The 26,821-nt window shown below is 35.5% G+C and overlaps 1 protein-coding gene across 1 annotated transcript in view; it reads right to left on the reverse strand.

Moving 5' to 3' along the window:
* Window positions 1-26,821, reverse strand: part of DIAPH3 (diaphanous related formin 3) — a 546,228-nt gene that overhangs the window by 218,789 nt on the left and 300,618 nt on the right. Inside the window, 1 exon segment of the mRNA XM_060128783.1 lies at window positions 15,020-15,149. Coding sequence (XP_059984766.1) covers window positions 15,020-15,149 — 130 coding nt within the window.

Here is a 26,821-nt window from a genome sequence, read left to right on the forward strand (position 1 = left end):
TAAAAAGAGATGTGAGGATACAAAGACATGGAGAAGAAAGCAATATAAAAATAGAGGCACAGAGATGCCAAGGATTGCTGGCAGCCACTAGAAGCTTAGAGAGAGGCATTGGATGGTTTCTCCCGAGAGACTACAGAAGAAACCAATCCTACCGACACCTTGATTTCAGATTTCTGTATTCCTGAACAGTTAGAGAATTAATTTATGTTGTTTAAAGTGACCTGGTATGTGGTGATAGTTTATGGCAGCCCTAGGAAACTAAAACTACTAATTCAAGATTTTGCAAGCTATATAAACACAGTCTGGTTTTGGGAAGCAGTTGGCAATTCTACCTTCGGCATCTTATCAGCTCCATGCCTCTTCACCCAGTTGGTAACATGTCAGTTTTGTAAGCAATGAGATTCAACAGACAGCCATAACTGTGTTTGCTCCATCCACTGCTTAGGTTTCTTTATAGTATACAAATTTGTTATGTTAAGCTATCCTTCAAAATGCTGGAAAATTTTCTTTCATCTACCTGGTTTGTAATTTCTCACTTCATGTTGCAAAACTGAAGTGCAGTAAATACTGCTTCCCAGCCAGCAGTCTAAGAATAAGACCTTGGTCATCACTGTTGATCCTGTCCTGTTACTTGATGTTAGCTATGGCTCATAGGTGACACTGATAGAACTATCCAAATAGCTATTTCAAATCTGTAGCTGGCCAAAAATCTGCAAACACTGTAAACTGTTAGTTTCTTGAAAAGATTAATGCTGTATTGATGCCACTTTCAGTCTGCTAACCTCCAAAAAAGATACAGAGGTCTTCCTGGTGTGGTTTTCTTCTTCATCATCATCTATCAGCCCAAGCAGCAGCCAATTCAGGAAATGTTCCTAGCTCAGTATCTTAAAAAGCAATCTTTAGCTGCAAGTAGTTCCTCCATGTCAGTGTTCTTCAACGTCACTCTAAAGAATCCTTAATCCTTCTAGAGATTCTGGCCATGTTCTGTCTATATTCCTTTCTGCTGCCTTCCAAAATAGTTTATATTTGCACCATAAAATAGTGTAATACAACCTTATCACACTCAGGTCTCCAATTTAAACTTTTGATGCCAATCTACATAGATAATCCTTGGAAATAAACTGGCAGGACTTAAATAAAATGTTGCTCATCAAACAACTTGGACCTAGTGGCTCTTTACCAGTACACTGCACTCCCAGTACACTAGAAATATTTTTCATAAATCCTGCAATTACCTTGTGAATGGTTCAGTTATATTTCATCATAACTTTTTATGTTAAAAGTATTAATTTGCTGAATGTAAAATTTTATATATATAGTCCTTTTAGTAAGTATATGGAGACCTACATGTGAATTGCCTTTTAAAAATAAATTTATTTTTAAATTATATTTAGCTTGTAGTAATATTAAAACTGTTTTACAGTCCCTGAGCATATGTATTAGATGGCTACAGACAGTCAAAATAGTTGAGATATAACTACATAGGAGTCATAAACTAGCTTTCCAGACATAGCTTCTTACTCTTCATCTATATGTGGAATCAATGGTACACAAGTAGGAGACATCGAATACTTTCACTATTTCCACAGGACAATGAAAAAAAAAAAAGGTAAAACCATCTATTCATACCTCACATTTAGAAAACTGTCAACAGATAGTTCAGAGTGTTACTAGTCTTTGTTAGCTACTTGCTTATAAGAAAATTACAACTATTAAAGTAGCAAAACAGGGAGAAGTGGTAAAGAAATATATGTAGGGATATACTGAGTAAAAGACATGATAACACAAAACAAAAATTTACACTTAGTACACTTAGTTCAGCGTAAATGAATGCATTTTAAAATAAGATCCAGGATATGCCACAGATCTCACCCTGAAAATTAAATGTAAATGCTCATGAATATATTTATTTAGAATGCCTCAATATTTCCTCATACATGTACTAATTTATGTGTTGTCTATTCAAAAAAAGTAATTGAGGCATACTTGGAATTATTTAAAATCATGTGATAATTCATGGTTTGTGTAAGAACCTTTGCTGTTCCTAAATTGATTACTAGTGAGCATCCAACACAGCAGGTCTAGGGCTGTTTCTTCAAATTATCTGATAAAGTAAAAAATCATGCAGTATAGGCCACTCTTTTCTAAAGCCAGAAAACTAAGCAAGAAGAATGTCTTAAATTATTGGATTAGTTTGCTAGGGCTGCCATCACAAAATGCCACAGACTGGGTGGCTTAAACAATAGAATTTATTTTCTCACAGCTCAAACTGTTGGCAAGTTCGATTTCTTCTGAAACATCTCTCCTTGGCTTGCAGGTAGCCATCTTCTCTCTGTGTCCTCACATGGCTGGTCTGGTATGCACACTCCTGATGTCTCTCTGGGTCTAAATTTCCTCTTCTTATAAGCACACAGGTCAGATTGTACTAGGGCTCACCCTATGGGTCCCATTTTAACTTAAGCACCACTTTAAAGACCCTCTCTCCATATACAGTCACATTCTGAGGTACCAGGGGTCAGGGTTTCAACAAACAAAGGGCTTCAATATATGGGGACAGAATTCAGCCCATAACAGAATATATTTTGTGCTCTTTATTGACCATTAAAGCAATATCCTACATGGTTGTCTTCTGTAACTAAATTATCTTACTATAAATGCCCCCACCATCAACAATGTGTCCTGTCAAATTATTTCATTGTATTGTCAGAAATATACACTAAGAATGTGTATTTTCATAAAACTCTTAATACTTTACAATTGGTTTAAAATACCAAAAGAATTTATTTATCTTGCAAAATTATGAGGCCCCAACTTTAATCTCCATGACTTAATGGTTCCAACTAACACCATGTTAGTTGTGTTGTTAATTTTGTTGCATAATAAACATTTTTATATATTTACAATATACACTTAAAATATAAAATGCAGTTGAATTAATAACTAATACTGAATATCTAAAATACATATCCAACTTGCTAATACATTTTAATTGGCATTTTTGGAAGTTTATAGTATAAGGAGGTTAATGGAAGCCTTTGAAAATGCTTTTTGCTTGTTACAGCAGATGAATTTGAAATTTTCAAACACTCTGCATTTCCAGGTGACAGCCACCTGGAAATTAAGTGTTCTAAGTGCTCACAGTAGGTGAATAAAAGACAAGCATTCAGTATTTAGTAAGGCATTTATCATAAAATGTTGGAAAGTCATGAGGAATTGAAAACCAGGAGATGTATTTGACTAGACAAATATTTGGGCCAGACCAAGGTATTACTAGCTAAAAGCAAACAAACAGTCTTAAAAGCAGAGAGGTCTATAAAACAGAGCAAACAAAAACTCAAATATAAAACATCAAAGAATGCTCCTGAAAGGTGAAAATGTGGAAATGGTAAAAGTGAAAAAAATTTATAATGGGCAATCATTAAATCCACTCTGATAATACACTGAATATTGTCCTTTCTCAAGAAGCTAATTTCATTCCCAGCAGTTCCAGGAATAGTCTCTAATCTAGAGTAGTAGTTCTTGAATAGTGGTTTAAGATTTTCTGGAAAACCTATGAATTTATCATTAAAGAAAGATTGGAATACACAGAAACTTAGGTGAGGTTCCCAGCAAGCATCAGGAAAAAGTACCAAAGGGAAAGGGACATTTGCTTTAAGGTACCTGACAAAGGAGAGACCTAGACAACATTCTAGGCCACAGCTGCCACTTCCCACAGAACCTACCACACAGCTCTCAGCTGACGTGCTGAAGGCTAGAGGCAGGGGAAATGAGAAAAAGGAAATCAGAAGAAAGTGAGCCAAAAAGGATTTTTCTCAAGTAAATAAAATCTGGGGAGGACAGAGTAAGGGAGTAGGAATCAAGAGCCACATTTTACAGCACATCATGATCTACACACTGAAGTGTAGCTGGAGATGGCAAGTAAGATGTTGGATATGCAAGTGTGGAGCTCAGAAGGAAGTCTGGGATATAAATCTGTAAGTCATTAATGTAACGATGCTATTTAAGCCCTTGGAGACTAAAGAGATCACCTAAGGAGAAGCTACAGAGAGAAAAAAGAGAAGGACTCAGTATTAGGCTAATAATATAAGCAATACTTAGAGGGTGCATAGAAAAAGGGGAGGAAGTTGCGTATATAAAGAGAGGAGACAGCTGGGACAGAAGTCAGATGTGAGTGAGGTAACCAGGGCTGCACCAAGACACAGAAACCACACCTTGGACCAGCAGCAAGACAGCACAGTTTCTGACACAGTAATCACACAACACATGCTTGTTAAATGAATGAGTGAACAAGTGAGTTACAGACTAGACTAGCATGGTATCTCTAGAATTCAGAGTTAACTATTTAGGGAAAAATGGAAATATATGGAAGAGCTATAATACCTTAAAAAAGACATGGGCTGAACAAGGTGACACTGTAAATTTACCTTGGTATTATTTTAATACACTCCAAACCCCCCCAAAGTTTGGTCATATTTTCTATTCATTAATAAAATACCATTCCAAATTAATATGAAACAGGTTATTGTGAAATAATCAATAAAACCATCACAGATTAGAGTTCATTAATTTCAACTGTTTAGACAAGGGAAAAATGTATTCAACCCTTAGAAGTCCATAAAGGAAAGAAATATTACAATGGTATACAGAAATACAATAATGATCAAAAAATATTTTCACTGAAATACAACAGAAAAGCTGTAAGCCGTTATCTTTAAGCAAAGAAGCAGCCCTAATGAAGTAGATTCTTGAAAACTGTCATACGGGTAAGCTCATTAGTTACAATGAAAGCTCCCCCTGCTGATCCAGGAGTACCTAATGGCCAGGATATGTTATGTCTCAAAAACAAAGGTACTTTTAAATTCATGTGATAGCTCACTGAGGAGATTTCAAATCTGGAAACTTTCAAATGATGATGTATAATATAAGAGCACTGAAATTTTCCAAAGAAAATAAAGACTTATTTCATCCAAGACTACATTAATTCCTCTAAAATCTCATCCATTAATAGGGTAATAAACTCATGAAAAGAAATCTAGCTCAACAATCACCTACACTGTAAAAAAAATTCTCTCAGTGATGGCTTTTCTATTTCAAATATGAAGTTGGCTACTCCCTGTGAAACACATTCTCAGTATCTGCTGGCCCATACACATATGCATGCCTCCGCTATAAAAGATGGAAACTAAAACCCCTAAAGGCCCCAAAATGCCCCACAGAAACACCAAGAAAGAAAACAAACAGAAGAATATCATTACCAAGTTACAATTCTGCAAGCAAACCCATATGAATGTTACATACTTTTCAAAAGCAAAATATTGTCATATTTATACAGAATTTTAAGTACAATCAAATGAGTCAAAATAGATAAATGACATTTATCTTAATTCATAGCAAAAACTGCTAGAAAATGTATTATACAATAAAAAATACATCTGAAAGAGAAGTATGTTCCAGCTTACTATTTTGTTTGAGAACTAGTAGGAAAAATAGTAAAGTGACCAGAAATTCAAACTGCTGTTATGAGAAAACGCCCATATTGATTTTATTTTTGCTAAAAACCTAATGCTGATGTAAGCTATTAACTACTCAACCATCTTTTCCCTAGAAAAAGAAATTGCTCTATATTTCAAGGCACTTGAAGGTAGCACTTCTTCACCTAGTACTCTGTTGCTTATCAAGCTTAATATTCATCAAGAACACGCATTTTCAATTCTTTTTCATCCCATTTACTTAAATTTTATTCCAGAATTCCAGAAATCTCATTATAAGAAAGGTGCCTTCCTTGAGTTAATGAACTAATCACGTAAAAGCTATTGCGAGTATCTGTGAGTTATTTATTTATTTATTTATTTATTTGGTATGTGGGCCTCTCACTGTTATGGCCTCTCCCATTGCGGAGCACAGGCTCGGGATGCGCAGGCTCAGCGGCCATGGCTCACGGGCCCAGCCACTCCGCGGCATGTGGGATCTTTCCGGACCAGGGCACGAACCCGTGTCCCCTGCACTGGCAGGCGGACTCTCAACCACTGTGCACCAGGGAAGCCCTCTGTGAGTTATTTTTAATGTTCTTTTCCTCTGTGCCTTTTTGCCCAGTCTCACATTGTTTAATATGAGAAGATGCTTTGGATTATTTTCCCTTCTTAAATTCCCTTAAAACACTTACAACTATACATAGGGACATTATCTTCTTATGCCATGAACATTTTAAGGTACACAGGGCAAAGTAAGTAGTAATCCATTAGAACATTAGGATGCAAGAGTGAAAAGTTAAAAGACTTATTTTTGGCTTAAAAATCCATATTGTTTCCAATTTTTTTTTTCAACAGACTATATGAGATATACACTTCAAACAAACATATATCTCAGGAAAAAGTGTGAAGGAACATCTCATCCAATCACATGCCTCTCTGCAAAAAAAAAGTGCTACAATCCCCACTTTATAGAAGAAACAATTTAAACAGGGTATGAGGACAGCAGAAGCAAGAACTACAATCCTGCAGCCGGTGGAACAAAAACTACATTCACAGAAAGACAGACAAGATGAAAAGGCAGAGGGCTATGTACAAGATGAAGGAACAAGATAAAACCCCAGAAAAGACAACTAAATGAAGTGGAGATAGGCAACCTCCCAGAAAAAGAATTCAGAATAATGATAGTGAAGATGATCCAGGACCTTGGAAAAAGAATGGAGGCAAAGATCAAGATGATGCAAGAAATGTTTAACAAAGAACTAGAAGAATTAAAGAACAAACAAACAGAGATGAAAAATACAATAACTGAAATGAAAACTACACTAGAAGGAATCAATAGCAGAATAGCTGAGGCAGAAGAACAGAAAAGTGACCTGGAGGAAAGAATGGTGGAATTCACTGCCACAGAACTGAATAAAGAAAAAAGAAAGAAAAGAAATTGAAGACAGCCTAAGAGACCTCTAGGACAACATTAAACGCAATGACATTCGCATTACAGGGGTCCCAAAAGGAAAAGCGAGAGAGAGAAAGGACCAGAGAAAATATGTGAAGAGATTAAAGTCGAAAACTTCCCTAACATGGGAAAATAAACAGCCAAGCAAGTCCAGGAAGTGCAGAGTCCCATACAGGATAGACCCAAGGAGAAACACGCCGAGACACATAGTAATCAAATTGGCAAAAATTAAAGACAAAGAAAAATTATGGAAAGCAGCAAGGGAAAAACGACGAATAACATACAATAACATACAAACGACGAATAACATACATACAAGCTGGAGTAGCAATACTCGTATCAGATAAAACAGACTTTAAAATAAAGAAGGTCCCATAAGGTTAACAGCTGATTTCTCAGCAGAAACTCTACAAGCCAGAAGGGAGCAGCATGATATACTTAAAGTGATGAAAGGGAAAAACCTACAACCAAGATTATTCTAGTCAGCAAGGATCTCATTCAGATTCGATGGAGAAATCAAAAGCTTTACAGAAAAGCAAAAGCTAAGAGAATTCAGCACCACCAAACCAGATCTACAACAAATGCTAAAGGAATTTCTCTAAGTGGGAAACAAAAGAGAAGAAAAGGACCTACAAAAACAAACCCAAAACAATTAAGAAAATGGTCATAGGAACATACATATTGATAATTACCTTAAACGTGAATGGACTAAATGCTCCAAACAAAAGACACAGGCTGCTGAATGGATACAAAAACAAGACCCATATATATGCTGTCTACAAGAGACCCACTTAAAACCTAAGGACACATACAGACTGAAAGTGAGGGGATGGAAAAAGATATTCCATGCAATTGGAATTCAAAAGAAAGCTGGAGTAGCAATACTCGTATCAGATAAAACAGACTTTAAAATAAAGAATGTTACAAGAGACAAGGAACAACACTACATAATGATCAAGGGATCAATCCAAGAAGAAGATATAACAATTATAAATATATATGCACCCAACATAGGATCACCTCAATACATAAGGCAACTATTAACAGCTATAAAAGAGGAAATCAACATTAACACAATAATAGCAGGAGACTTTAACACCTCACTTACACCAATGGACAGACCATCCAAACAAAAAATTAATAAGGAAACACGAGCTTTAAATGACACAACAGACCGGGTATATTTACTGATGTTTACAGGACATTCTACTCCAAAACAGCAGATTTCACTTTCTTCTCAAGTGTGTACAGAACATTCTCCAGGAGAGATTACATCTTGGGTCACAATTCAAGTCTCAGTAAATTTAAGAAAACTGAAATCATATCAAGCATCTTTTCTGACCACAACGCTATGAGATTAGATATCAATTACAGGGAAAAAAACGTGAAATACACAAACACATTGGAAGCTAAATAATACATCACTAAATAACCAAGAGATCACTGAAGAAATCAAAGAGGAAATCAGAAAATACCTAGAGACAAATGACAATGAAAACACGACGATCCAAAACCTATGGGATGCAGCAAAAGCAGTTCTAAGAGGGAAGTTTATAGCTATACAAGCCTACCTCAAGAAACAAGAAAAATCTCAAATAAACAATCTAACCTTACACCTAAAGGGACTAGAGAAAGAAGAACAAACAAAACACAAAGTTAGCAGAAGGAAAGAAATCAGAAATAGCAGAGCAGAAATAAATGAAATAAAAACAAAGAAAACAATAGCAAAAAACAATAAAACTAAAAGCTGGTTCTTTGAGAAGATAAACAAAATTGATAAACCATTAGCCAGACTCATCAAGAAAAAGAGGGAGAGGACTCAAATCAATAAAATTAGAAATGGAAAAGGAGAAGTTACAACAGACAATGTAGAAATACAAAGCATCCTAGAGACTACTACAAGCAACTCTATGCCAATACAATGGACAACCTGGAAGAAATGAACAAATTCTTAGAAAGGTATAACCATCCAAGACTGAACCAGGAGGAAAAACAAAATATGAACAGACCAAACACAAGCAATGAAATGGAAACAGTGATTAAAAATCTTCCAACAAACAAAAGTCCAGGACCAGATGGCTTCACAGGTGAATTCTATCAATCATTTAGAGAAGAGCTAACACCCATCTTTCTCAAACTCTTCCAAAAAATTGCAGAGGAAGAAACCCTCTGAAACTCATTCTACGAGGCCACCATCACCATGATACTAAAACCAGACAAAGATACTACAAAAAAAAAAAAAAATTACAGACCAATATCACTGATGAATATACATGTAAACATCCTCAACAAAATACTAGCAAACAGAATCCAACAACACATTAAAAGGCTCATACACCATGATCAAGTGGGATTTATCTCAGGGAAGCAAGCATTCTTCAATATATGCAAATCAGTCAATGTGATACACCATATTAACAAATTGAAGAATAAAAACCATATGATCATCTCAATAGATGCAGAAAAAGCTTCTGACAAAATTCAACACCCATTTATGATAAAAACTCTCCAGAGACTGGGCATAGTGGGAACCTACTTCAGCATAATAAAGGCCATATACGACAAACACACAGCAAACATCATTCTCAATGGTGAAAAACTGAAAGCATTTCCTCTAAGATCAGGAACAAGACAAGGATGTCCACGCTCACCACTATTATTCAACATAGTTTTGGCAGTCCTAGCCACGGCACTCAGAGAAGAAAAAGAAATAAAAGGAATACAAATTGGAAAAGAAGGAGTAAAACTATCACTGTTTGTAGATGACATGATACTATAAATAGAGAATCCTAAAGATGCCACCAGAAAACTAATAGAGCTAATCAATGAATTCAGTAATGCTGCAGGATACAAAATTAATGCACAGAAATCTCGTGCATTGCTATACACTAATGACGAAAAATCTGAAAGAGAAATTATGGAAAGACTCCCATTTACCACTGCAACAAAAAGAATAAAATACCTAGGAATAAACCTACCTAGGGAGACAAAAGACCTGCATGTAGAAAACTATAAGATACTGATGAAAGAAATTAAGGATGATACCAACAGATGGAGAAGTATACCATGTTCTTAGATTGGAAGAATCAATATTGTGAAAATGACTATGCTACCCAAAGCAATCTACAGATCCAGTGTAAACCCTATCAAATTATCAATGGCATTTTTTATGGAACTAGAACAAAAAATCTTAAAATTTGTATGGAGACACAAAAGACCCCGAATAGCCAAATAATGGAGCTGGAGGAATCAGACTCCTTGACTTCTGACTATACTACAAAGCTACAGTAATCAATACAATATGGTACTGGCACAAAAACAGAAAGATAGATCAATGGAACAAGATAGAAAGCCCAGCGATAAACCCACACACCTATGGTCAACTAATGTATGACAAAGGAGGCAAGGATATACAATGGAGAAAAGACAGTCTCTTCAATAAGTGGTGCTGGGAAAACTGGACAGCTACATGTAAAAGAATGAAATTAGAACACTACCTAACACCATACACAAAAATAACTCAAAATGGATTAGAGACCTAAATTTAAGACCGGACACTATTAAACCTTTAGAGGAAAACATAGGAAGAACACTCTTTGACATAAATCACAGCAAGATGTTTTCTGACCCACGTCCTAGAGTAATGCAAATAAAAACAAAAATAAACAAATGGGACTTAATGAAACTTCAAAGCTTTTACACAGCAAAGGAAACCACAAACAAGACGAAAAGACAGCCCTCAGACTGGGAGAAATATTTGGAAATGAATCAACGGACAAAGGATAAATCTCCAAAATATATAAACAGCTCATGCAGCTCAATATTAAAAAAACAAACAACCCAATCCAAAAATGGGTAGAAGACCTAAATAGACATTTCTCTAAAGAAGACATACAGATGGCAAAGAAGCACATGAAAAGCTGCTCAACATCACTAATTTTTAGAGAAATGCAAATCAAAACTACAATGAAGTATCACCTCACACCAGTTCGAATGGGCATCATCAGAAAATCTACAAACAACAAATGCTGGAGAGGGTGTGGAGAAAAGGGAACCCTCTTTCACTGTTAGTGGGAATGTAAATTGATACAGCCACTATGGAGAACAGTATGGAGGTTCCTTAAAAAACTAAAAATAGTATTACCATATGATCCAGCAATCCCACTACTGGGCATATACCCAGAGAAACCCATAATTCAAAAAGACACATGCACCCCAATGTTCATTGCGGCACTATTTACAATAGCGAGGTCATGGAAGGCACCTATATGCCCATTGACAGACGAATGGATAAAAATGTGGTACATATATACAATGGAATATTACTCAGACATAAGAAGGAACCAAATTGGGTCATTTTTTGAGACGTGGATGGATCTAGAGACTGTCATACAGAGTGAAGTAAGTCAGAAAGAGAAAAACAAATATTGTACATTAACGCATATATGTGGAACCTAGATAAACGGTACAGATGAAGCGGTTTGCAGGGCAGAAATTGAGACAGAGACATAGAGAACAAACGTATGGACATCAAGAGGGGAAAGCGGTGGGCGTTGGGGTTGGTAGTGCGATGAATTGTGAGATTGGGATTGACATGTATACACTGATGTGTATAAAATTGATGACTAATAACATCCTGTTGTATAAAAAAATAAATAAAATAAAATTCAAAAAAATAAAAAATAAACAGGGTATGAAATGATAAAAGTGATTTTTTTTAATTTAAAAGAAAAATTCACTATAATACCGGAAAAAAGTATCTTTCTTTACGTTGACAAATGACCATTGGTCTGTACAAAAAGAATAGAGATACTCTCCCAGACCAAATGAGATATCTTCCAAAATGTATATCTATACATTTGTATATATTCACACAAATGTGTATTCGTAAATTCATTATTTTTTGAGGCAAGTAAAGTTTTTTTTCCCACAGAACCTATGTGATATATAACCTGGATGCTTCAGATGTTCAAAAAACTGCATAAGTCATATTCAAACCAAATATAAATAATAGGAGTATCCTTTCTCTGACCCTTTCTGTAACCAGATCTAAGCCCACAGCAGGGGCTAAGAAGGAGCTTAGAAACTGAGCTATTAGGAAGGAGTGACTGGAATCTATGACAGTTTGGTGCCTACTGAGGCAAAGGAAGCAGGCTCTACTTGCAAGGTAGGCAGATGGAGATTCAGAATCAGGTCAAGGGGGACACTGACTACAGGTGCTTGGCTCAGATGCATAATCATCCCAGGTGCTTATGAATGACTCATCCAAAGAGAACTGCACTGGACACAGTGGAAGTGGCTTAGCAGCAGAGGGTGGGGCTGGCAGGTATTCAAAAGGTTTAAACTGCAAAACTTCCAATGCAAGAACATGGTATATCTCTTCATCTGTTTGTATCCTCTTTAATTTCTATTTCTTTCATCAGTGTCTCATAGTTTTCTGCATACAGGTCTTTTGTCTCCTTAGGTAGGTTTATTCCTAAGTATTTTATTCTTTTTGTTACAATGGTAAATGGGTGTGTTTCCTTAATTTCTCTTTCTGATTTTTCATGACTAGTGTATAGGAATGCACAAGATTTTTGTGCATTAATTTTGTATCCTGCAACTTTACCAAATTCATTGATTAGCTCGAGTAGTTTTCTGGTAGCATCTTTAGTTTTCTCTATGTATAGTATCATGTCACCTGCAAACAGTGACAGTTTTACTTCTTCTTTTCTGATTTGGATTCCTTTTATTTCTTTTTCTCCTCTGATTGCTGTGGCTAAAACTTCCAAAACGATGCTGAATAAGAGTGGTGAGCGTGGGCAACCTTGTCTTGTTCCTGATCTTAGTGGAAATGGTTTCAGTTTTTCACCATTGAGAAAGATGTTGGCTGTGGGTTTGTCATATATGGCCTTTATGATGTTGAGGTAAGTTCCCTCTGTGTCTACTTTCTGGAGAGTTTTTATCATAAATGGGTGTTGAATTTTGCTGAAAGCTTTTCTGCATCTATTGAGATGATCATATTGTTTTTCTCCTTCAATTTGTTAATATGGAGAGATATACCATGCTCTTGGATTGGAAGAATCAACATTGTGAAAATGACTATACTGCCCATAGCAATCTACAGATTCAATGCAATTCCTATCAAACTACCAATGGCATTTTTCACAGACCTAGAATAAAAAATTGCACAATTTGTATGGAAACACAAAAGGCCCCGAATAGCCAAAGCAATCTTGGGAAAGAAAAACGGAGCTGGAGGAATAAGGCTCCCATACTTCAGACTATATTATAAGCTACAGTAATCAAGACAATATGATACAGGCAGAAAAACAGAAATATAGATCAATGGAACAAGATAGAAAGCCCAGACATAAACTCACACACATATGGTCACCTTATCTTTGATAAAGGAGGCAAGAATATACAATGGAGAAAAGACAGCTTCTTCAATAAGTGGTGCTGGGAAAACTGGACAGCTACATGTAAATGAATAAAATTAGAACACTCCCTAACACCATACACAAAAACAAACTCAAAATGGATTAAAGACCTAAATGTAAGACCAGACACTATCAAACTCTTAGAGGAAAACATAGGCAGAACACTCTATGACATAAATCACAGCAAGATCCTTTTTGACCCACCTTCTAGAGAAATGGAAATAAAAACAAACAAATGGGACCTAATGAAACTTAAAAACTTTTGCACAGCAAAGGACATCATAAGCAAGATGAAAAGACAACCCTCAGAATGGGAGAAATGGGAGAAATTTGTGTCCTTTAGCTAATATTTGCAAATGAAGCAACTGACAAAGGATTAACCTCCAAAATATACAAGCAACTTATGCAGCTCAATATCAAAAAAACAAACAACCCAATCCAAAAATGGGCAGAAGACCTAAATAGACATTTCTCTAAAGAATATATACAGATTGCCAACAAACACATGAAAGGATGCTCAACATCGCCAATCATTAGAGAAATACAAATCAAAACTACAATGAGGTATCACCTCACACTGGTCAAAATGGCCATCATCAGAAAATCTACAAACAGTAAATGCTGGAGAAGGTGTGGAGAAAAGGGAACCCTCTTGCACTGTTGGTGGGAATGTAAATTGATACAGCCACTATGGAGAACGGTATGGAGGTTCCTTAAAAAACTAAAAATAGAGCTACCATATTACCCAGCAATCCCACTATTGGGCATATACCCTGAGAAAACCATAATTCAAAAAGCAACATACACCACCATGTTCATTGCAGCACTATTTACAATAGCCAGGCCATGGAAGCAACCTAAGTGTCCATCGACAGGTGAATGGATAAAGAAGATGTGGCACATATACACAATGGAATATTAATCAGCCATAAAAAGAAACAAAATTGAGTTATTTGTAGTGAGGTGGATGGACCTAGAGTCTGTCATACAGAGTGAAGTAAGTCAGAAAGAGAAAAACAAATACCATATGTTAACACATATGTATGGAATCTAAAAAAAAAAAAAAAAACAATGGTTATGAAGAACCTAGGGGCAGGACAGGAATAAAAACCCAGAGGTAGAGAATGGACTTGAGGACGTGGGGAGGGGGAAGGGTAAGCTGGGGCAAAATGAGAGAGTGGCATGGACATATATACACTACCAAATATAAAACAGATAGCTAGTGGGAAGCAGCCATAGAGCACAGGGAGATCAGCTCGATGCTTTGTGACCACCTAGAGGGGTGGGATAGGGAGGGTGGGAGGGAGACGCAAGAGGGAGGAGATATGGTGTTATATGTATAGATATAGCTGATTCACTTTGTTATACAGCAGCAACTAACGTGACATTGTAAAGCAATTATACTCCGGTAAAGATGTTAAAAAAAAAAAAAAACAACTGCAAAACTATATGTTTTTGTATATAGGGCCTCACTATCCAGTCAAAAAATTAAAGTCATAGCTCCAATAATGACAATTGATAAAGTAAATGTCCTACAACTTTCTATTTTTAAAATGGCATATTCAGTATGAAAACACAGTGACAAAGTGGCAAGTATGTTCAAATAAAAGACATTATTTTCTGTACCAACTGAAGACCCAGAGCACGAAAATCTTTTCTGTAAAAGTACAAACCTTTACTAGCTTTGTCCAAATGTTCCAAATCATTCACAAAATTGAGGATATCAGGGTAGTTTTCTTCACATATTTGCACAAGAAAATGTAGTAGTGTTGTCTTCTGATCTGCTGATTTTGTGTCCTTTAGCTAAACAGAATGAGAGGGAGAAAAAATACAGAGTCAAAAATATGTTGATAGTCTCTCTACTTAAATAATGTTAATACTGTTTTTTATAGATAAGAAATAAATGAGCTGTAAAATTAGTTAATGCTATTTTTGAAAAGCCACTATTTAAACACTTGAAAAGCTACTCTTCATATACTGTTGTTTGGTCTAAGTCATTAATATTTACTGTAAAGAAGGAATAAGCTTAATTCAATCTAGTATGCAATGTTTCATGGGGGGAAAAAAAATATGGTGAAATGCCCAGGAAAACAGGACAACCTGGGAACGTATATAATATCAACACTTAAAACAATCCCACATGCTGGCTCATTTTTTCATTTGGCACAGATTTATAGAATGCCTACTAGGTACGGCAGGAGTCGGAGACGCAACAACCAATAAGTCATTCCTCAAGAAGCCATTTAGTGGGGGCGGGGGGGGGAACCCCAGAAAATATGCATTTCCCCTGTGTGACAAAGAGTATAGTGAAAATAATCATACAGTATGCCTAGGAGGACAGGGCACCTGAACTGAACACCAGCAGGCAGGAAGTTGTATGGGTTGGGGAAGGGAAGGAAAAAACTCAAAGGCACATAGATGAGGAAGAAAGTGGCACTTTAGAGGAGTCCAAGTGACTCCAAAATAAAAGTACATGTTGCGGGGACGGGGAAGTAGGGAGAGTAGAAAGAAATATGAGGAGAAGGCCAGAAAATTAAAAGAAAGGCAGACCATGCTATGGATATAGGATTCTGATCCCTAAGAACTGGGAGGTTTTAAACTAGATGAGAGCTAATCAGACGTACATTTTAGAAAGCTCCTTGTAGCACAGTGTGGATAAAAGATTAGAGCAAGGGTAAAAACAGAGCAGGAAGAATAATTTTAAAAGCTGTAGCAATAATCCAGGCAGGGAAAGAAAACAGCCTTGAGATGAGGTAATGCCTTAGGCATGAGATAATGGGACAGGGTGGGCATGGAAACCCACATGATGACATCTATTGAAACGGGACAGAAAGAATAAGAAAAAGATTTGGGTGGGGTGGAGAAAAAAGAATTGTTTCAGTTTGGGACAAGTGAACTTGAAGTTTTTGAATAACATCTAAGTGGAGACGCTGGGAAAGGATATAGATATATATAGGTGTAGAACAGTGTTCTCAACCTTTATTTCATTATTGCTGGCTAAGTTTTTTTAGGCGTATTTTTCCGAATCATTTGCACCTATGAAATTTTAAAATGATACATATACTGTATATCTGTTTAGGTACTGCATGTACATCTGTGCTTTACACATAAAAACAGAGGCAGATAGGAAAGATATTTTTGCTCCCCGAGAACGAATTTTCCATCCCTTGAGGGTGATAAACTGTAGAGAATACATAGTGAGAACTTATTCTAGGATTACCGGTTTGTGAGCTCTTAGCCTCCAAAGCTAAAACGTTGACCAAATAAACACAAATAAGTACACAGCATAAAAGAAAGGAGAACAGAGGCTTGAAGAGAAGGCCAGGATGGACCAATCCTAATCTGAAAAGGCCGAGGAATGAATTAGAAGGGAGAAAGGCTAGGCTACAACCTAGGTACAAATAGAGGTCAGCTTAGCTTTTGTGAGTGATGGGGGTAGGGGGTGTTGGGTGTGAACACAGGGCAAATACATAATCTGATAGTGTTCCCTACAAATGAGTAATCATCCAGGTCAGATACACATATAAGGGGAGAAAAAACCACTCTTTTCACACCAGGATTTAATTTAGAGTTGGAAATTCTTGGTATACTTAACTGTGCACAACCCTATTGCTTCCTTTCCAACAATTTCCTACCTTAAAATAAGTGTATACACACACATACACATATATATCCATATGTATTTTTTTCAAACTCTATGTCACTAAGTATTATATCACTATCAGAAAAATATCAAATGAAAGTTACTATCCGATTGTGGCAGAAGGAGATATTCTGTGCCATCACAAATATTAACACACATGACTTATTAATGCACAAACTATCTTGTCCCTGGAAACACAGAGCTACCCTACTATAGACAGCCAGGCTTTCACATGATTACTCTTATAACAGGTTCAAATGCTGCACTGGCCTGTTCGGCATGCAAACCATTCAGCAGCAATTGTTCCTGGCACTTTAAAAACTGATATGAACAGAGTCCATTATTTGATGCCTCTTAAAAGGAACATAAATCACAACATTCATCTGAGTGTTCTGAAAAATTATTCCTCAAAAACTGACTCTGATCACTAGCTAGACTGATTGCCACTAACGTGTGAACGACCAGCTAAAACATAACACTAAAACTGGCCTTTAACTAGCTATGTCACCTTGGGCCAGTTACTGGACCTCAGATTCACATAAATAAAGTGAGAATATGGAACTGGACAGGAAAAGGAAACTCTAAATTCACTTTCCACTCCAAAAATATTAAATATACTTTACAGTGGACTTGTGTTAGTAGACATTGCAAAATCTATTTTTAAAAAATACTAGAATAAAAATGAAGAAACTTAGTTATAATCTCAGTCCAGAAGTTATTTTCGCATGCTTGGGTCAGTTAAAATCTTTCAGTTTCAGCTTTCACATACACTGAGAATGTTAATCCGATTTATAAAAGTTACCTTTCAACTCTACAATTTCATTCGTACTATCATCTTTAATGGATAAGGCTAGGGTAAAAGTAGCAAACTTTCACAAATATAATACTTTTCCCTGGTACAACCATCAGTCAGTATAAAAACTGTCCTTTGATTTTAATTTTGCTATTTTTTTTAAAGCACTCTAATGGTTAACTCTTCTGTTCCCCCACCTCCCTCTTTATAGCAATGACTAGAGAATACCGTTCCTTCGGTGGACTCCCAGTTCCTGACTGTCACCAATTTACACCTTTCTTATCATGCTCCGTTCATGTGAAACTAGACACATGTCCTGTGTGGAATGTTGATTAAGACAAGCACCTGGAAAGAGCTTTCCAGGGCTATTTGTGATATAGCTAAATGGCCAGCAATTGCTAGTATTAATATATCAAGAAATCTCTATGATCCAACAATAAGCAACTGGATCAATCTTGATCTTTATTCATGAGCAATAAGAATTCAGAATTAGAATTCTATAACCTATATAGCATCTACCAATTTAATAAATGTTAAGGATGCAGGTCAAACACAGATTCAAATATTTAGAGGCAATCATAAAGCTAAACACTAACTTATGGAGGATGTTGCTATCCTGGCTGTACTATTGAAAACATCAACTGGTTAGCAACTCACATACTGGTCACAGTCTGATATTTAAAATATACTCACTGAATAATAAATAGAAATCTCCCATCCCTCCAGAACAGAATCTATATTTAACAACCAGGAGACTTAAAAAAAAAACCCACTCAAATTCCCAAATAAATAAATCTGAAAATATACCTAATAAAAGATAAGAAGTTAAGAAACACAGAGAGTGACTATTTGTTGACAATGCATGGTTACTTACAAACTACTAGTTGCTCTAAATTCCAGGACAGAGATTCTTCATTCAGTTCCTAACGTTCTCAGGAAAAACTGCACAGTGCTGGGGAGGTATTCCTCCTGCCTCAATTACTCTATTCCCTTCCTTCCTTCCTTCCTTCCTTCCCCCAAATCACTTAAAAAAAAAAAAAAAACCCAAAACAAAAACCAAACAAAAACACCCTCCCAGAAAGCACGTGAAAATATATGAAAGCAGAGCAAAATATATTTATCACAGTCTTCATTTACTTGCTCAATATTTTTTCACCTTTTGATAAACATTAACAACAAAAAGGGCACACTCTATTTCTACTAATTATTCATATCATACATAATCAGCGATTGAGCTAGAACAAGGAAAGCTTGAGAGATGGTGCTAATTTTGTTGAAGAGAAAAAACAACTTGAGCATACTCTGTAGTGCTAACTCTTGGAAAGAAAATGAAGCTAAAATATCTGGCTTAAAAATTTATTCTTAAGTTTAAAAAAAATGCTTTTTAAAAATTTTCACCGGCATTGCTTGACAGGATTCCTTTGGTATCACTGTCAAGAGATTTATCTTACTGATGAGTAATCGTCACTGTTAAGGAGAATTTCTTGTTTATATATTGTTTCTTTAAGGAACATTTAATGTGGCATAGATGTCAAATAAACAAAAAGATGGATGGAGTTTCTTCAACCGCTCTGTTCATTCCAGACAAAATAATGTTAAAAGCAGACCCTGTAATAAATCATGGCCTAGTTGTCAGTCTGGATAGAACTCCTTTGTAGCTACAATGCAAGGTTTGGGAATATTTTTAAGCTATTCAGCACGAACTTGGATGACATTTAAAGAAAATTCCATTGTTTTAGTCACAAGAAAGAAAATTCCTAAAATAAAAACTAAGTATCGTCTTGGTGATTTTCAGAATCCAAAGAACTACAACCCCTTACACTCTGAATAATAAAACTTTATCTTAAGAATATTGTTAAACTAGTAGCTGTTCCCCATTATCATGTTCCTATACTTCAATTACGTTATCCAGACAGCACTCTTTGGATATTGTAGACATTGATGAACACCAGAAAAATGACAAAATTATGAGGGTCTGTAATGGCTCCATGAACATTCTAGAAGACCCTACCTTGTAAACAGTATGAATGCTGAGGACAACAGCAGCCACTCTTATTTGTGTGGCACTTCCTAAGAGACAGGGATTGGCCAAATAATACAAACCTGTTAAGTGCTTGAAACACACACCATCCTTATGAGGAAGGAACTGGTATTAAGAGGGCAAAAGAGATGTGAAACATCATGTAGCATACCCCAGATCACATAGCTACTATCCAGTAGAGCCAAGATTTATTTGAACCCACTTCTGTGTGAATCCAAAGCTCTTAACCACTATAAAATGCAGTTCCTCTACAAAATCTTTATTTAATATAGATTATTATGCATCAAAAGAAACAAAATTCTCAAAAACACAGTGGATAAAAATAGTAGTAAAACAGTAAAATAGTGTTCATTAATGCAATTTAAAATACTGAAGCCCTATAACCTGCTAATTCTATCCTGGAAAGCCTCTACACCCCTATCCTGAGGTCACTTCTAGTTCTAAAAGCATGGCATTCTTTCTATTGTTTTATCTATACAATTAATAAAATGCTACCTGAATCTTACCGCAAATGCAAAGTCTTTCCATATTGCTAATAGATCAGTGCTCACAAAATATGATAAAAATATGGTTGAATGAAACTGTAAAGTTTCATCTTTAACAGACCCAACCAAGCATATCTACTAACATCATACTCCATCTTAAATCATTTGCAGAATAAGGTGCTTTGTATATGTTTGAAACATCTCTAAGTGTAAGTTACATGTATCCACATGAAAATGGATGTGTGAATATGAACTGCCAAAGAATATATCATAATTGCTCAGATATGAAGCTCAAAAAGTCAATGCGTAGGTTCAAATTCACTAGTGAAACCAACTACAATTATAGAATGAACTGTTTCCTGATATATATAAATACATTTTTAAAAATCAATCATTGTGCTGATTAAATTTTTAAAAATACTGTGTATCCCTCCAAAATGAAAGGAAATTTAAAATCTTAACATAAATTAAACAATATGCTTTGCATCATCTATGTCACTGCCGTCACTATTAATACCTATAATAAAACTTTCATAGTGATTTTAAAGATAGGTAGCGATAAACTAATATTAGGTAAAATAGATATTAGATAAATTTATAGCATTCACATATTAAAAAACATTTATTGCTTAGTTTTCATTTTAAAATGATGACAGGTGAAACATTAAATAAGGAAGAAAATGCTTTAAATAATGTCAGCTTCTATAATTAAACTGACTTCTACTATATCTCCATAGACACACTATCTCTGAATTATATTTTAAACGTATTTCTCTTGGATTTCAGTGAGCACTTCAGCATGAAAAGCATTTTTGCATTTTAGTAAAATTTTATCTTGTTGCAGTACTATATTGTTCAATGTTCTATTATTTACACTATTCCCTTATTTCACAAGAGATTTAAAATAGCTCAGTGTTCTTTAGTTAATATAAATGGCTCAAATACATTAATTTTAAATTAAATGGTTTTTATACTTCTTAATTTTTTTAATTAACAGACTTTATATTCTAGAGCAGTTTCACTTTAAGACAAATAGAGCAGAAAAGACAGATTCCCATATACTCTCCCCTCCACATACACAAATTCCCCTATCAGTAACATTTTGCATTAATGCGTTACATTTGTTAAAATTTATGTACCTTTATTGATGATATTGATACATTATTATTAATTATTAACCTCAGTTTACTTTTGGGTTCACTCTGTGTTCTAAAGTTGTATGGGTTTTGCCAAATGCATAATGTCACGTATCTACCATTACTGAGTCATAGGGCATAGTTTCAACATCCTGAAAAATCCCCTGTCCTCCACCTATTCATCTCTTCCTTCTTCCCCCTCCCCCCAAACCTCCAGAAACCACTGAATTTTTTACTATCTCTATAATTTTGTCCTTTCCAGAATGTCATATAGCTGGAATCAGAGGATGGAGGCTTTTCAGATTGGCTTCTTTCACTTAGTATTATGCATTTCTCCATGTCTTTTCTTGGCTTAAGAGATTTTCTTTTTATGACTGATTTAATAGTCTACTGCAGGGGTCCCCAACGCTCAGGCCACAGACCAGTATGGGTCCACAGCCTGTTAGGAACCTGGCCGCACAGCAGGAGGTGAGCAGCAGAGAGGCGAGCAAGCGAAGCTTCATCTGCCACCCCCTGTCGTTCCCCATCGCTGGTCTATTGTATGACTATATGTATGACTATATCAGTGGGTTTTATCCATTCAGCTATTGAAGGACTTCTCGAGTTGCTTCCAAATTTTGGCAACCACGAATAAAACTGCTACTTGTATGCAGGTTTTTTACTCCTTGGGGTAAACAGGAATGTGATAACTGAATCCTATGTTAAATCTATGTTTAGCTTTGTAACTGCCAGTCTTCTAAAGATGCTGTAGTATCTTGCATTCCTTTCATCAGTGAATGAGTGATCCTGTTGTACCACATCCTCAGTAGCATTTGGTGCTGTCAGTGATTTGGATTTTAGCCATTCTAATAGATGTGTAATGGTGTCTCATTTTTTTTAATTTGCAATTCCCTCACGACATATGATGTTGAGTATATACAGTTATTTGTCATTTGTAAATCTTCAGTAAGATGTCTGTTCAGGCCTTTTTAAAAAAATTGGGTTGTTTTCTTATTGTTGAGTTTTAGAGTTCTTTGTATATTTTGGATACAAGTCTTTTGTCAGATAGGTGTTTTGCAAAGATTTTATCCCACTCTATGGACTGTCTTTTCACTTCACAGAGCAGAAGTTTTTAAATTCAAATAATGGCTAACTTATAAATGTCCAGTTTTTCCAGCATCATTTCTTTAAAAAACGATTCTTTTCCATTGAATTACCTGTGCTGCTTTGTCCAGGATCAGTTGACTATACCTGTGTGGGTCTATTTCTGGGCTCTCTATTCTGTTCCACTGACTATATCTTTTTCCCCCCAATACCACAGTTTTGATTACTGTAATGTTATAGTAAGTCTTGAAGTCAGTCCTTCCCCTTCCTCCTCCTCCTTTTCTTCCTCCTTCTTCAGTGTTGTATTGACTATTCTGAGTCTTTCACATATCCATAAAAAATTTAGAATCAATCTGTCAATACCCACAAAATTACTTGCTGAGATTGTGATTGGAATTTCATTGACTACATGGATCAAGCTGGGAAGAGCTGACACCTTAACAATATTGAATATTCCTTTCCATGAACATGGGATATCTATTTCTTTATCAGATTTTATTTTATTTCTTTCATCAAAGTTTTGTCATCTGCCTCATACAAATATTGTAGAAAATTTTTGGTGCTAAAGTAAATGATATTCCATTTTTTATTTCAAATTCTAATTTTTCATTGCTGATATTAAAAAAGTAGTCAACATTTTAATGCCAATCTCATATCCAGAAACTTTGTTCTAATTGCTTATTAAGTTCCAGAAAGTGTTTTTCTTTCTTTCCTTTTTTTTGATCAATTTTGGGGGATTTTCTACATGGGCAATCATTTTACTTATGAGCAAAGACAATTTTATTTATTCCTTCCCAATCTGTATACTTTTATGTCCTTTTCTTGTCTTGTTGCATTAAGCCAGGACCTCCAGTACAATGCTGAATAGAAATGGTGAGAAGGGACATGTTTCCTTGTTCCTGATCTTAGGGGAAAAATATTTAGTTTCTTATCATTAAGTATGATGCTCTCTGTAGTTTTTATAGATGTTCTTTATCAACTTAAGGAAATTCCCCTGTATTTCTAGTTTGTTGAAAGTTTTTGTCATGAATGGGTATTGTACTTGATTAGCTGTCTTTTCTGAATATATTGATATGGTCAAATGGTTTTTCTCCTTTAGAGCCTGTTGATTTGATAAGTTACATTAATTGATTTTCAAATGTTAAACCAGCCTTCCATACCTGGAATATATCCCTCTTGGTCATGGTATCTAATTCTTTTTTGCATATTGTTGGCTTTGATTTATAATATTTTGTTGAGGATTTTTGCATCTATGTTCATAAGAGATATTGGTCTATAAGTTCCCTTTCTTATAATGTCTTTGTCTGGTTTTGGTGTGCACTCATTTCATCATCAGACTCTTCCCTGCTACCTAAGCACATATGTTCACAAATACTATTGGCTAAGTATTACTATACAGATAATAGTGTTGCATGTTTTGTCTCTGATCCAGACCTTTGATAAAAGAAAGCCTCCTAGAGTATCAGGAATGGGGTATCTTGTTTAATTTTTTATTTTCATTTATAAAATGTGTAAAAACAGGAGACTAGATTGAACCAAAGATGGCTGGTAAGATTCATTACTACCTCTGATGGGTAGTAGCTATCTCTAAGCATGTTGTTAAGGAGGATTCTGAGGCTGTCTGCTTCAGGGAAAGGAAGTTTGACAGATTAGCAATGCTGGTTTTGAGAGTGGTGAGACGACAGCACATAAGCAGTGCATTTGCTGTTCATGAGCAAAGCCACTTATCTTTTATAATTTGATTAAAGGAATAATTCTAATTTACAATGTTTAGTAGTAACTGAAAAAACAAAGGTAATGTGAATACATTTACCAAAAACACTACTTAGTAAAGCTAATTAAATAATTCCTGGAAAATGCTATAGACTAAATGTGTTAACGAATGAGTCAAAGAGGGTTAAGGACTCTAAACAGTTTCACATTGCTTTGGAAGTCAGTATTTTTCAGTGATTTAATTGGCTGGATGTAAAATAAGAATGGCATTTGTTATCTGTAAGTCTTTGGCCAAAAACTGCTTTATTTTCGAAGGGTGCCAAAACTTACCAGGGTGGTTTTCCAATCTGATAAAGAATAAAAAGCCCTCTAAAATCCTTATAAAACAGTAAATGCAGATGGAATAATGGATTTGTTTGGGAGAAGTCTTTCTTAAAAATAACTTCATGGAGTAAAGGAAAAGGTGATATACAAGAACCAAAATTTCACAAAGATTCACAGTGGCAACCCACGTGACTGTGACAGGCTTATGAAATAGAAACTGTCTGTGACAGGCAGAGGGATTTGCCTCCTGCTTTTCATAATCACTGAAACTCTACTTTCCAAGGTCAAGTCCTGCAAAATAACTCAGAACACTGACCATCAACTTATTTCAGTTCCACCACGTGCCTGAGATTCATACTCCTTTCACTCCCTTTCTTCCTTTCAGAATAATGTCCAGCGTGGCATGAAAGAAAAGCAGCAGTTTTGGAAATATTTTCACCTCTCATCCTTAAGTGAGGAAGTAGAGTTGTTTCATTTCTGATTTTGTTCTTGTGTTGGTAAGGTTTTGCTTTTGTGTGTTTGTTGGTTGGTTGGTTCCAGGCCACCAATTGGGTTTTCATTCTGGGATAAGTAAGCAGGGCAGAAGACAGACAAAGTGATTTTCAGTTCAGTCTGTGCATTAAAATCACCTGGGGGAGCTTTTTAAAAATGCCACTAAACAGGATCCACATGCATACATGCTGAAGTAATTGATCTGACGTGAGGCTGATGCATCAGTATTTTTTAAAGGGCACTGTGGGTTGAGAATTGATGTCCCACAAGGAGAGCTGTTCACAACTTTAAGAAATCACTCACTAGAGTTGGTGACGGCATTAAAGAATGAGGAAACTAAACATTTTTTCTAAAAAATCTTCCCCATCACAGCTCTGGTGAAGTTATTCTACTTTTGGTTAGCCTGTGCTCGTGAAAGAAATATACAGACCAGATAAGAATTTCATGCACTAGAAAAGATAACTTAGACAAAAATCAATCTGACCTGCCACCACTGCCTTTTATCACCTAACTCCCAACACCAACAGCCCCATTACTATGTATCCTTTGATAATTTCATCTTTGAGAGGAACTAATTGCATATTCTATTGATAACAGAAAATTTCCTACAAAGTAATGATATGGATAAATTTATAGAGGAAATCAATAGTGAATTTTTCTGCAATTTTCCCCCCAAATAACAGCATAAACTGATAGAAATAAGTTATTACAATTGGTAAACTCTTTCACAATTTATATTTACTATCCCAATATAGGTAGTCACTTTATTTAGTTATACAGAACAAAGAGCTACAATTTACAGCTCCATCATCCAGTTGTATTGATTGAGATGATTTGTTACTCAGGAATCAAACATTTCAGTAGACATTAGTAAACATTATCAAACACATGTTATAGTCATTGTGCGTGGATTAATAACGTCTGCTTTTTAAATAACAAGTTAAAATCATCTCATATATTTAATATGGTGTTGAACTTTGATGGTTGAGTCAACTCATTTTTTGCTAGAATGCTGATCTACTTGGCTCTACGCACAGATTCACTACAATCACTAATTTCAACACTAATGACATACAAATTTTTCTAGGTGGGCATTCTGGTCAGGCAAGCACCTACTATTTTGCTGCTTGTATTTCTAAGGATACAAATTAACCAATACAGGTCCTGAAAAAAGAATATAATCTCAAACTGCTTATTATCCAAATTTATCTAAAGTTTAGTAATATCTTTGGAGGATTTTATGAATGACAAGCAGTCTGTCCATTCTTCTATATAGTCTGAGGTTTATCCTTTTAAAAAGCCAAGTCGCCAGAAAGCAAGGTATTGAATACTTACACCATTTTGATTAAACTAGGGATAGCATTACTGTAACTGAAAAGTACATATGTATCTTACTATGAGGGTTCTCTTGGAGTGTTACCCCATAAGAGGCTCTGAGTACATATCTGTCAGGGGAGGGGAGGGGAGGGGAAGATGGAGGAGACAAGGGGAGATGGTTCTAAAAGAAAGAACCTCATGAAATGGATTTTTTCACTTGCTGTTTAAAGGAACACTGCTCAACACTGTATTTTCCCTTTATAATGACACAAACGCAAAATTTCTCGTGAAGTTCAGCTTTGGCTAATAGGAGAAACCACAATTTTTAGCTCAGGAAAAGTTTCATGACCATGCTTTGCACTTCACTTTTTCCATCCGAAAGCCTCAAACCTATACGTCTACTTTAATTTATGTTTACATCTTAATACATTCTAGTCTATGGTTACTT

This window comes from Lagenorhynchus albirostris, chromosome 18, assembly GCF_949774975.1.
Source record: "Lagenorhynchus albirostris chromosome 18, mLagAlb1.1, whole genome shotgun sequence".
In the NCBI taxonomy this organism is placed as follows: Eukaryota; Metazoa; Chordata; class Mammalia; order Artiodactyla; family Delphinidae; genus Lagenorhynchus; species Lagenorhynchus albirostris.